The sequence below is a fragment of the Nestor notabilis genome, unplaced genomic scaffold, assembly GCF_000696875.1.
Source record: "Nestor notabilis isolate BGI_N333 unplaced genomic scaffold, ASM69687v1 scaffold13003, whole genome shotgun sequence".
NCBI lineage: Eukaryota > Metazoa > Chordata > Aves > Psittaciformes > Psittacidae > Nestor > Nestor notabilis.
Genome location: NW_009922540.1, coordinates 45,019 through 57,124, shown reverse-complemented (window position 1 = coordinate 57,124; position 12,106 = coordinate 45,019). Strand labels below are relative to the sequence as shown.

Sequence of the window (12,106 nt, the reverse complement as noted above, 5' to 3'; positions counted from 1 at the left end):
CTACTGGAGCTATAGGACTTAACTGCAAAGCAAATTTGCATTCCATGTCTAGAGAAAGAGATACCTAAGTAGAAGCATAGTCAAACTCATTCTTCTACTGGTTCTTCCCCCTTGTGCCTATTTTCTTTCCACAGCCTGCTAGAATCTGGCAGATATCTGAGTTAACAGTGATTATGGGAACCCATGATTACCAGATGATAGTGCAGACTATCTATGAGGTCAACTGTGTAGTGAAAGAAGTTAGTGTTTGATTTCTAGAAAAAAAAAAACAGTGTTACATCAATTTCCCCAGAGGACAGATCTATGCTCTGTTGAGCTTTTGAAACCTTTCCTTAAAGCAGCAGATACTGGCTGCTGATCATGATTACACATCCTAATAGCTGCATCTCTGATGATGAGATGCAAAAGAAGTTCAGCACAGAACAGCATACATGTAAAAAGAAGATCCATCACAATAATTAATTGTTCCTCTGACTCATCTACAAAGCAATGCTTTAAATCATCACAAAAGTCTTGTTACTAAAACGTGGCAAGCGTTTTTCCTCCAATGGTATAGATGTTGACAAAACAGAATATGTCGACTCAACAAAACGTTTTGTTCTGAGATATAAACAGAAATAAACCCTCTACTTGCAAAGTAACTCAATGCATTTATTATTTACACCTCTACCTTCTGTATCTTTATATATCTATACTTTTTAGAAACACCAAGTTGTATTATTAGATTTAGGTGCTCGTTAATTTTATACTTACAGTGAATGGTGACTATCCCATGGTTCCCTGATCTTTAAATACTTTAAAACCCCTTCAAATATTTTTTAGATTTTCCTGAGATGTTGTTTGACCACGAATATTAAGGAAAAATATGAACAGTATGAGAAGTTTTATGCAAGTGGATTCACTCACTACCTTTGTCTAGGATATACAGTGGAAGAGAATTTAGCTGTATGTTTCTGTCAGAACAGCTACTCCACCAGTGTAATTTGGAATTGCTCACCCAAAATTAATTGAACCATGCTGACACACAGCAGTTGGAGATCTAAACCCTCACTTTCCTTTTAACAGCACTCTTTCTGTACTAGATCTCTAATAGTTTTGTGGCTTTCATCTGAAATGCCTCCAATTTAACAATGTATTCCATTTGCTATGTATTTGCTCCTCAAGATTATGTGAACACTGCTTTCTCTCTCCTGGGGACTGGGTTGCAGACACACAAATCCCCAAATAATTTACACTTTATTTAACAGATTTATTTAATCTATGAAATAATACCAGTGTACTTCTAGTACTAGTGTACTTCTAGTCTTTTGTCTGTTTTCACACATAAATCCCTTCTACAGTTTCTATGTGAAGCTCCTCCTCATTTAAAACCAGGTCTCTGTTTCCTCCTGCACAGCTATAACTATTATCTTGCAGGAGCTTTAAATCTCAATGTGAGTTTCTCTCATGAAGAAAGCAAAAGCTGCCTTACGCAGCACCCACCACCACTCGTCTGTGCCCAGCTGCTCATTCCTGCCCTGGCACCTTCCGCTTCCTCTGTGTTCACATAGAGAGGTTGGGAACTTTATTGTAGAAATTAGTACATTTAAAAAAAACCTCTCCCATCTGCCTCATGAGTAGCTGAGGGCAGGGAAAGGGATGCTTAAGTTGGCATTGCTCCTGGAAAAAATGACTGTCATATTATGCTGTCACCAGTATTTCTGAAGAAAATTTAGAGTACAGGGTTGAGTATTTCAGATCTAACGAGTGGGTTTTTTTCTTGTCCCAGCCACTCCCTTCTTGAAAACAGAGTTAGTATTCTGGACTGCACAATAGGTAAAACCTTTAGCTTAACAGTTGTGCCAATACAAATTTTGAATTTTAATCTCTTTCATCAAGTAACCCTCTTTGAATCAAAACATCTTCTTTTGAAGAAAGCATATGCTTTTATTTTTTTCATAATCAGCTTAAAAAAAAAAAAAAGAAAGAAAGAAAGAAAAACTCCAACAATTGGACTCAATCTATTTTTTTTTTAAGTTTTTGGTTTTTTCTGTTGTTTTTCTGAAAATTCAACTGAAAAAAATTCTTGCCAGCTCTAGAATGCAATGCATGATTGCTCCTACATGGATATTCTTTTATTCTTCGGCAGAGATATGAGCTAACTTTGCAAATAAGATACAGTCTGGTTGCTGATATAGTAAGTTGTATCTTCAGTTCCAGAGATGCACTTTCTCTGTGTTTTCAAGCAAGTCAAACTCAGAACTACCAAAAATATTAGCTGCTGCTACAACAAGCCCTGCAAAGCCTGAGAATCTGTGCATGGCATCTGCTATGCCCTAAGGATATAAGAGGTGGGTGGGAAATACAGAAGAGACTAATGTGCTTCCAGCCTGTCCTACTACAGGACAAGTTCTTCTTTTCTCTCCTAAGCTCTTCTTTTCTTTCCTTTCCTTTTCTTTTCTTTTCTTTTCTGGACATTATTTAATATTTGAAAGGTTCTTTGAAATCTCTGCATGAAAGCTCTAGGCAAAATGTTAATTCATGTTTCTATAACTCATAATTTTTGCTTGTACTGTCTGGTGTGAAAGGTGTTTTAACTGCAATAGCAAACAGTTTAAAATTAAGTAAAACCACTTTCTTTTTCTTGGGAAACTCATAACAAAAAAAAAGAAATTACTTTGATTTCTTTTTAACTCTTCCATTCTAAAGGGTTTTTTTATCTTTACCTTTCAAAGACTAAGATAAAGTTAAATATAGTTATGATATTAGGCCTAGATTTGCTTTTTCATCCATGGAAGTTTAGTCGACAGAAAGAGAAATCAACATCTTGTTGCTGGTATCTTTTTGCCAGCTGCATTACATAGTCAGCATGCTGTACGAGTATCTCATTATCAGTTCTTTTGGACTTCTTATGCTATCTGGACTCTAGGAAAAGAATATGATGAAATGGTTAATAAAAATATAAGGGAGAATAATACTTAAGAATAAGGTTTTCTATAAAAATCAAGGAAGTTTTTAAAGCTGTTCTCCTGTAAGTCTGTTCTCTCAGACCTGAGAAAGCTTTAGGACAGCCAGAGCATCAGCCCACTGCACTGCACGATTCTGGAAAGAACCTTTTCACATTTTGTGCAAATGCACAGACAAAGATAATGACACTCACTATGGCTATAAAGTATAATATTAGCTAACCATTACTCATATTGCAAATGCAAAACCAAATAAATGGCTGTGTTACTAAAGTTAAAACAAACAAATGAAAAAAAAACCCATACAAAAACCTCCAACAAAAAACAAACACCAAAAAACATGTGGCAGCAGGACACTGGACACTATGGGTACAAAAGCTCATAGTGTCAAACAAGGTTCTCTAAACACATCACCAGCTACTTTCCATGATTGCAAAGATTAACAATCAAAGGGGTAGCATCCACACATTTCAAGTGAGGCATAGATAACTGTTCACATTTTAAAGATAATGGGCAGTGCAAGAATGAATAAAATATTTTGTCCATTATGACAGTGTGTACATAGTCTGGGATCTTTCACGTGACGGTAATCCTGATACCCCAGTTTTACAAGCTCATTGTTTTCTCTGCTTGCTTTGTGTTTGGCCTACCTTGGTATCACAGCTTCACAGGTGATAATGAAATGGCACCACTTCTCTCAAGGACATTTAATTTGAATGTTGTCAACAACTGCACAAAATCAAGTTAAAGCACAAACCAATAACCTCTCCATTTGCAGCCCAAGCAATACTGTCAGAATGCAGAACACAGAGTAAAAAGCAGCCAAAGCTGCTGAAGGTGCTAAGGTGATGCCACAGTTTATCCCCTACTAATTTCGTTGTAATGAGAATATTATAACTGCTATCAAAAAGTAGAGAGGACAATATTTTTTCCCCTTTTAGAAGCTGCAAGGCTTGGAATGACACACTTCTTAACAGCCTTGAAATTAATCCAGGATTATTCAACTGCATGAGAATTGTTAGAAGACTGGAAACAACATCCCACACTCTGTCTTTTTACTGTAACCTTCCTTATAGTATCATCTTGCAGTGAAACCTGAATATCCTAATGGGATTAAACATGAAAGAAAGTCAGGAAAAAAGCCACTGGATTAGAATTTTAACTGAAGCCTTCTGTGAGAAAGACCACACCACTGTCAGTGACCTTTCTCTCCCCATGTGTGATCCCAGTTGTGCATAGTCAAGTGTCCAAAACAGACTCCATCAGTTCACGCTGTATTTATCCTTTAGCTCCTGAAACAGGTGTCTTGTTACTGAGAGAAAAAGTATTCATGCTATTGATTAGGCTGTATTAACCAACCCTGCAAAAGTGCATAATGTTCTCTGGTATGAAAAGCAGAATATAATGATGCCGTTTAAGTCATGAGTTTTGTATTGACAAAACCCATCATACTAAGCAAAACACAATGAATTCTGTTCTAGCAAGTAGGGGAAAGGCGGGGGGGGGGGGGGAAATGCAGGCTTTTGGGTGTTTTAGAATGCCATTTCTATCTCCAGCTTCAGCCTTTGTTTGTTTTTTAAATGCATTCTCTGATAAGTTTGCCTTTATATATCTAAAAAAAATGTTTTAGAATCTCATACTGTATCTTCACAGACCTCATTAGATACCACAAGAATGCTTTTCATCTCATTTTTTACTCTAAACTCCTGAAGTCCTTCCTAAGTCTGAACAATTATGTTAAGTAGGGAGCCGTTATTCACAGATGAGCAGAAAACCAAGCTCAATCAAAAGAAACTTCTAAAACACTTTTCATTTTTATCATTCTAGATCTCTATGCCTTTGCAGTGCTCTGAAGATTCATACTCAGTCTCATAAATGCTATCACGAAACATTAACAACAGTGTAAACTCTAGTGTGGGAGGATATGTATGAGGTTGAATTCCTGTTCCTACACCCAGATACATGCTCCAAATGGGGCAACAAGAGGAACTTTCCTCACATCTTTCCAGCCAGTGTGTTCTCTTAGTAATGTAATGTAACTCCAGCTCAACTTGTTGTTGCTCTCCTTTTCATACTAATTGAAATACCTGAAATGAAATCTTAGGTATTAATTTGTTTATTTTTAATTTACTGTAGCAACTACTACATCTAGTGCTGAACCAGTACAAACAGCAAGAAGATAGTCCTTGACCTTTTGTGAGATAAGTGTAAGAGAAGAGACAAAGAATAGCTAGACAGCACCATAATCAGATATTCGGATCAGCAGTCAGTAGGCCATGACTACTGCATACATTTTCTCTGATTTGTCAGTTCTGATTTGCAGATTGAGATAATTATAGTCAACATACAATTTCCTATCAACATTTATAATCTCTTTGGCTCCTGTTTTAAGCCCCAGTTCGTATTTCTCTACAACACAAAAAAAAAGCCTTTTGATCTGTCCCATCACATAAAATGCTCTGCCTTTTCCTGCCCTGGTCTCCCAATATCTTTTGTAGTAGACAGAAAGAGTAGGGACATAAGGTTTACAAAAAGGATGTATCAATATACAAAGATCTTCACAAAGAAAATAAATTAGACATTTGACATGAACATGAATGACAGTTTCAACACTATGGTTTTAAAAATCCTGCTTTCTGGTTGCAGAATTAATTGTGATGAAATATATTCATCCTGGATGCTCTAATATTTAGAAGGAGTTCACCAAAGCTTTTAATCTGCCTAAAATTCCATCGACAAAAGCCCTTGATTGTGATTTACCATGTCACTTCCCTCTTTGAGTCAACTGGCTTATCTTTGCCCACCAAAGTTTAGTGCTCAAACTCTGTAATTTAAACAGCGCTGCTCCAGTGTGTCCCAGGTTTTCTATCTTACAAAAAATATCTTATCACCGTAGTTTCACAAACAGAAAGCTTCACTGTTCCTTTCTTTCTTTATCTTTCTTCCAATTTTGAGTCTAATTCAGATTCAGCTCCCCTTTTTTTCATCCAAGAGACCCACTGCTTCCTAAGGACTGTTATTTGTTAGGAGTAATTCATTTGCATTCCCAAACTTATATTGGATAAATGAGATGTAAACAACAATCATCCCTTCCCTAGGAATCATCAATGGGTTTTTTCCACTATGTTTGTTGGTTTTCTAGAATAAACACATTTCATTCATAAATTATCTAGCAGCATTTGTCTTGAACACTGATGAACACACTGTCATCATAAATAACTTTCCTGGTAAAAGGATTTCCATGGCTCCAATGTCATAGATAGATAGTTATGAAAACTGCAGTCTTCCCACTGCACAGTACAGAGGGACTGTTCTCTCACAAGCAAACAACAGCTCTCTGATGAGTAAGGTTTGCTGACCAAAGTAAGGATTAATTAACCTGGAGCTCTCAAATACACAGTAACTGTTACAGGTATTTATGCTAGACTCTTTATATCCAAAATGTTATGTAAATGCTGTATTTCATACAATTATAGCATTTAGAACTCAGATTTTAATGTCATCAAAACTTACTCTACACCAACTTTGGCCCATGTACCCTAATGTATCCCACTGGATGAACAGAAACCAGTTAAATTCATTATTAATTTGCACAGCAAAAAAATACAGAGACAATACCTGCACAAACCCACACATCATGTAGTCATCAAACAAAGGCAGACTAGGGCGGTCCTCTCGATATATTGTGATTTTGTAGCTGCTCACAACCTGAGGGCTGGGCTGAGAATCATCTGTTACGAGAACAATGACTTTGTTCAATCCAAGGCCAAGGGGGTAGTTAGCAATGCTGGAAGGCAAAACAGGAAAGGAGTGGAACACTAAAGATACAGAGATTTACACTGCTTTATGGATGGCAGCTAAACTTCACTTGCTCCTTGAGGTTTCTATTTTTAACACTTTCTTTTTCTTTCAAAACACATGATTTTAAATAAAAACAGTGTAAAATAAGACTTGTCACAATTTACATTTCTTTCAGGAAAACTAATACTGACAGTGAAACTTAGTGGTAACACTGTCAACAATTCTGACATGAAATTTGTGAATGAAGGGAAATAAGAAATGCTGAAAAGACATAGAACCTGCATATCCAGGGCTTTTACTTTTCATTGTAAGTGACATATTGCTATTCTATTTTCCTTTTACAAGGAAGTATCCATGTTGACTGCCAAGGCAGTTAACATTAAAACACTAAAGCTGGGTGAAAGAATTTTGTGGGAGCTTCTTTTGAATTGACAAATCAAGGTACATTTCCTTTAGAAAATAGATAAAGCATGTTAGGCATTAGATCAGTAACAACTGTCTATCTAGTTAATAGCAGACATTCTAGGTCAAAGCATCTGCTTTATAGTCAGTCAAAACACAGAATGTTGCGTAGGCCCTTCATGCCATGAAGCAAAGCTAGCTCAATAACAGTTAAGGATTTTTCCTCCCAAGTGTGTCATTGTCCCTGCTCTCCCTTTCATCCACTCACTAATGGCTAGTATGTAAATAGGCCAGTTCTCTGGTTCTGAGTTACCTGACCCAGATAAATAAACTCTCTTTGTCCCTCCCAACATCCAAAACCAAACCATGCCCAAAATACCTATTGGGATTGTCCCTGGCACATACTGTCTGTGAAAGAGATGATTGAGAAAGCCAAAACTGTGCCAGAGATCAGAGTAGCAATTAAACATCGTGGATGATTGTCGTTCAGTGCTCAAACCTGATGTTTAGTGACGACTTTGCTCTCTACCCTGTCTTCTAGCTTTATACTTCTCTAAAAGATCAGATAAACTGGGACTCTTGCTGATGACATGACAACACACTTAGTGGATGAGAGAAAGGCTGGGGAAGTTGTTTATCTGGACTTTAGGAAAGCCTTTCATGCTTTCCCAGAGCATTCTCATGGAGAAACTGCACATGAATTGGATGGGTGTACGCTTTGTCGGCTGAAAATCTGGCTGGATGGCTAGGCCCCAAGAGTGGTGGTGAATGGGGTTAAATCCAGTTGTTTGCCACCCACAAGTGGTGTTCCCCAGGGCCCAGTACTGAGGCCAGGTCTGTTTAATATCATTATCAATTATATGGATGAGGAGATTGAGTGCACCCCCAGTAAGTTTGTAGATGACACCGAGTTGGGCAGGAGTGGTGATCTGCCTAAGGGTAGAAAGGCACTACGTAGGGATCTGTGATAGGGTGGATCAATGGGATAAGGCCAGCTGTACGAGTTTCAAAAAGGCTCAGTTCCAGGACCTGCACTTGGGTCACAACAACCCCATGCAATGCTATAGGCTTGGGGAAGAGTGGTTGGAAAGCTGCCTGGTGGAAAAGGACTGGGATGTTGGTCAATAGCCAGCTGAATGTGAGCCAGCTTGTGCCCAGGTGGCCACAAAGGCCAATAGTGTCCTGTCTTGGATCAGAAATAGTGTGGCCAGCAGTACTAGGGAAGTGACTGCCCCCCTGTACTCAGCACTGGTGAGGCTGCATCTTGAATACTGTGTTAAGTTCTGGGCCACTCACTACAAGAAAGACATGGAGGTGCTGAAGTGTATCCAGAGAAGGGCAATGAAGCTGATGAAAGAAACACAAAACAATACTGTAATATTTTGATGTATTTCCAAAGTTAAGGACACGTTTACTTTTTACACTCATATTTTGTAGCTCATACCTTGGCCCTTTCTTCTCTTCAAGGTGTACTTGGCATTGACAGTTAGAAGGTTCTGCTCCTATCTTCACTGTCACCATGTCGAATGGGACTTCTGCATAGTATTCTTTGATCTTTGGGTTAAATTGAGGATTCAGGTCCAGCTGTGGACTGGTGAAGATCTGCCTGATATGAGATAGGGTATCTTTATCTGTTCCAAGAAGGCATCAAAGAAAAAACTGTGAAATGTATGAACATTTTTAAGTAACATGCAACTTCTGGCAGTTTGATAACATGTACAGTGACAAGATTTTTAATGCCTGGTCACTCTGATACTGATAATCCTGCTGCAAGGTCTTAATGGATTTTCTATTGGCATTTCATAGAAGATTTTAGAGCCTGGAAGGATTTTAATCATTCAGTGCCCAATGACTCCAGCCAAAGTCACAAAACTTAGTCTTAGTAAGCCTTTGAAAATGCAAGGATTAGGTCTGGGAGATCCTGACTCCAGTTGGTTAACTGAAACTTGAAGAGTTAGGCCAAAATTCATAACTACTTAGGTACCAGCCTGTATACAGGGTTTACGTACATGTGAAATTGCCAATGATAATCAAAATAACTTAGACATATCCTTAATGCTCATGAGAACAAGTCACATGGAGATACCTAGACCCGTGGGGTCATTTGCAGTACAGCTGGAAGAAGGCTTTATTAAAATTCCTAAATCAACAAATTCCAGCTCCTTCCCTATGTGTGAAACCTCCACAATCAAATCCTATTTGCTCAAATGTATCCTTAAGCTTGTAGTGTTTGCCAAATGACTCATGAGAATAATTATTTGCTGGCAACCCACTTATGACAAATATTTTAATCCAACCTATTGGATTCAGATTCACAGCATAATTACACATTCAAAAGTTGCTTTTCACACATATTCTCCAGTACAGGTTTAAAGATGGGTACTTTAAAAATATTCCAGCCAGGAAACTCTTTTATTATAGTATCAAAAAAATCTTGTGGCTTAAAATACGTCTTAAGGGGCGTAAATGACGCAAGTAGTTCTATGTGGGCCTTTTCTACCCCGAAATATCTGCCTTGAGAAGCAAAACAGGGCAATTTCAGCACTCTCTTTCATGGATTAAAATGTAAAGGAAGTTATTCCAGTAGAAAAGCAGAATTCAGGTTAGATTTGTAGAGGAGTAGAGGCTTATAAGTTGACACAAAAGGTATTTAAAAGAATTCTACAGGTGAGTATAAACAGTTCTCCAGATTCTCTATGCCTTACCTAGAAAGGATGTCTCACTACTAGCTTAAAAATCAGGAGGAATTTTCAAAAGAAAACTAATTGAGGCATTTTCAAAATAAAATATAGAATGGTGATAACAGCCAGCCAGTCCAGGAGCATTTCTGGCCTCTGACTGACACTGAGGAGTTCCTGGAGGCACCATGCGATCAGCAACAGAGGTGAAATGGGGCTCAATGGGTAGAAAAGCCTTTCTGCCACAGAGCAGTTGTTTTGCATTTATAAAGGAACCCCTCAGATAATGTGTCAATGAGGAAGGCAGCAGAAAGCATTGCTCCCACCAAAAACAACTATACTTTAAAGCTTTACTCATCCTTAAATATACTTTAAATATTCCTACAAGCAGGTATTTTAGAAAAACTGTTCATCTCTTAAGCAGCTCTTTAAAACTCCACCATTGAGCTGAAAACTGACCTTATACAAGGCTGATTAAACTCCATACAAGTTTAAAGATCATTCCACAAGAAAAAATGTATGCTAAAGTTCTTGGAAATAAGGGGCAAAAGTCTATTGAAGTGAGGCAAGGGATCAATGAATGATGGAATACTCACATTAATATGCACACATAGCAATGTTTAACTTTATGCTTGAGGCTTATTTAACATAATAGCCCAATTTTTGAGTGTTTCATAAACATTCTTGTTACTTAAAAATCCTTTTTTTTCTTTTTTATATATAACAGCCCACAGGCACTTCAGTTACTGAAATGTTATGCAGAAACCTCCCCAAGAAATTTGTTCAAATAATATCTCTTCTTTCCCCTTAGCGATCTAGAAAGACCCTGACTTACCATAATTGCATTGTCTTTCTTTCATCTTACTGGAATAAGGCAACACTGAAATATAAACAGAAACAATTAGTAATTTTCTGCTCTGAGACTGATTCAAAATCCTATAGGAGAAGGAACTCTCATTGTGTTAATGATAAAAAATAGAGTGTACTTTTATACTTTCTTTTATTCTTTTCTTCACTTTAGACTCATGAACACTGCTCGTGTACTCAGCATGAATAAATTCAGAAGAATTTACACCGATAAGGAAGAAATTGGTCTTTCATATGCAGTAAGCCAAGACCTTTCATCTAAAATGCAACACAATGTAATCTAAATCATACACATTATCAGAAGTAGTACAAATAAGAAAAACATGCCATATATAACAGACCTTACTCTGATTCCTTACCATCATGATTCTTCCTGAAATCAGAAGGAACATTCTGCTTAGGACTCGCATTTTCTTGAGAAGAATTCCTGCCAATTCAATAGCAGACATATTTCTATATGAACAGAATGAACATAAACCATAGAACTTTTTTCAAAAATTTCTATATGGCATCCCAGGGCCCATGGTATTTCAATATTCTTAATGGAAAGATGAACCTTCTAGAGTCATGTTCCCAGCATTAGCAGTATTACCTGAATGACCATGATAAAAACCACACATTCCATAATAAATACTAGCATATCACATGTAAAAAGAAAATCAGAAATAAATTACAAAACAAGCTGAATTGCTGGGGGAAGGAAGAGTATATAACCAAGAATAAAATAACCCAAACCGTGTCTCTTAACTGTTTGTATAATGTCTTTTTTTATATATATATTTGAGTTTAAAGTTAGATCTTGTTCAAAAAGAACTAAATAGCAATGAAGGCCTGTGTCAAGTGAATATCTGTATCGATGTTAGCATAAATTCATATATTGGAACATCTATATGTTTTGATTTGTTTACTAACTCGAAACAAATCACATGGTCAGCACCCAGAGTATACATATGATTCCTCACTGAAAAAAGACAAGTCAATAGAATCATAGAATCATAGAATAGTTAGGGTTGGAAAGGACCTTAAGATCATCTAGTTCCAACCCCCCTGCCATGAGCAGGGACACCACACACTAAACTATGTCGCCCAAGGCTCTGTCCAGCCTGGCCTTAAACTCCTCCAGGGTTGGAGCATTCACAACTTCCTTGGGCAACCTATTCCAGTGCCTCACCACCCTCACTGTGAAGAACTTCTTCCTTAGATCTAACCTAAAGTTCCCCTGTTTAAGTTTAAACCCATTACCCCTTGTCCTACCACTAGAGTCCCTAATGAAGAGTCCCTCCCCAGCATCCTTGTAGGCCCCCTTCAGACACTGGAAGGCTGCTATAAGGTCTCCACGCAGTCTTCTCTTTTCCAGGCTGAACAGCCTCAACTTTCTCAGCCTGTCTTCATACAGGAGGTGCTCCAGCCCTC

General features: G+C 37.6%; 1 protein-coding gene across 1 annotated transcript in view; it reads right to left on the bottom strand.

Annotated features, from left to right (window-relative positions):
- Window positions 1–6,563: 6,563 nt before the first annotated feature.
- The window catches only part of CPED1 (cadherin-like and PC-esterase domain containing 1), a gene marked incomplete at both ends in the record, with an annotated part of 45,056 nt that continues 39,513 nt past the window's right edge, over window positions 6,564–12,106 (bottom strand). The window contains 4 exon segments of the mRNA XM_010011671.1: window positions 6,564–6,732; window positions 8,593–8,779; window positions 10,662–10,706; window positions 11,053–11,120. Coding sequence (XP_010009973.1) covers window positions 6,564–6,732; window positions 8,593–8,779; window positions 10,662–10,706; window positions 11,053–11,120 — 469 coding nt within the window.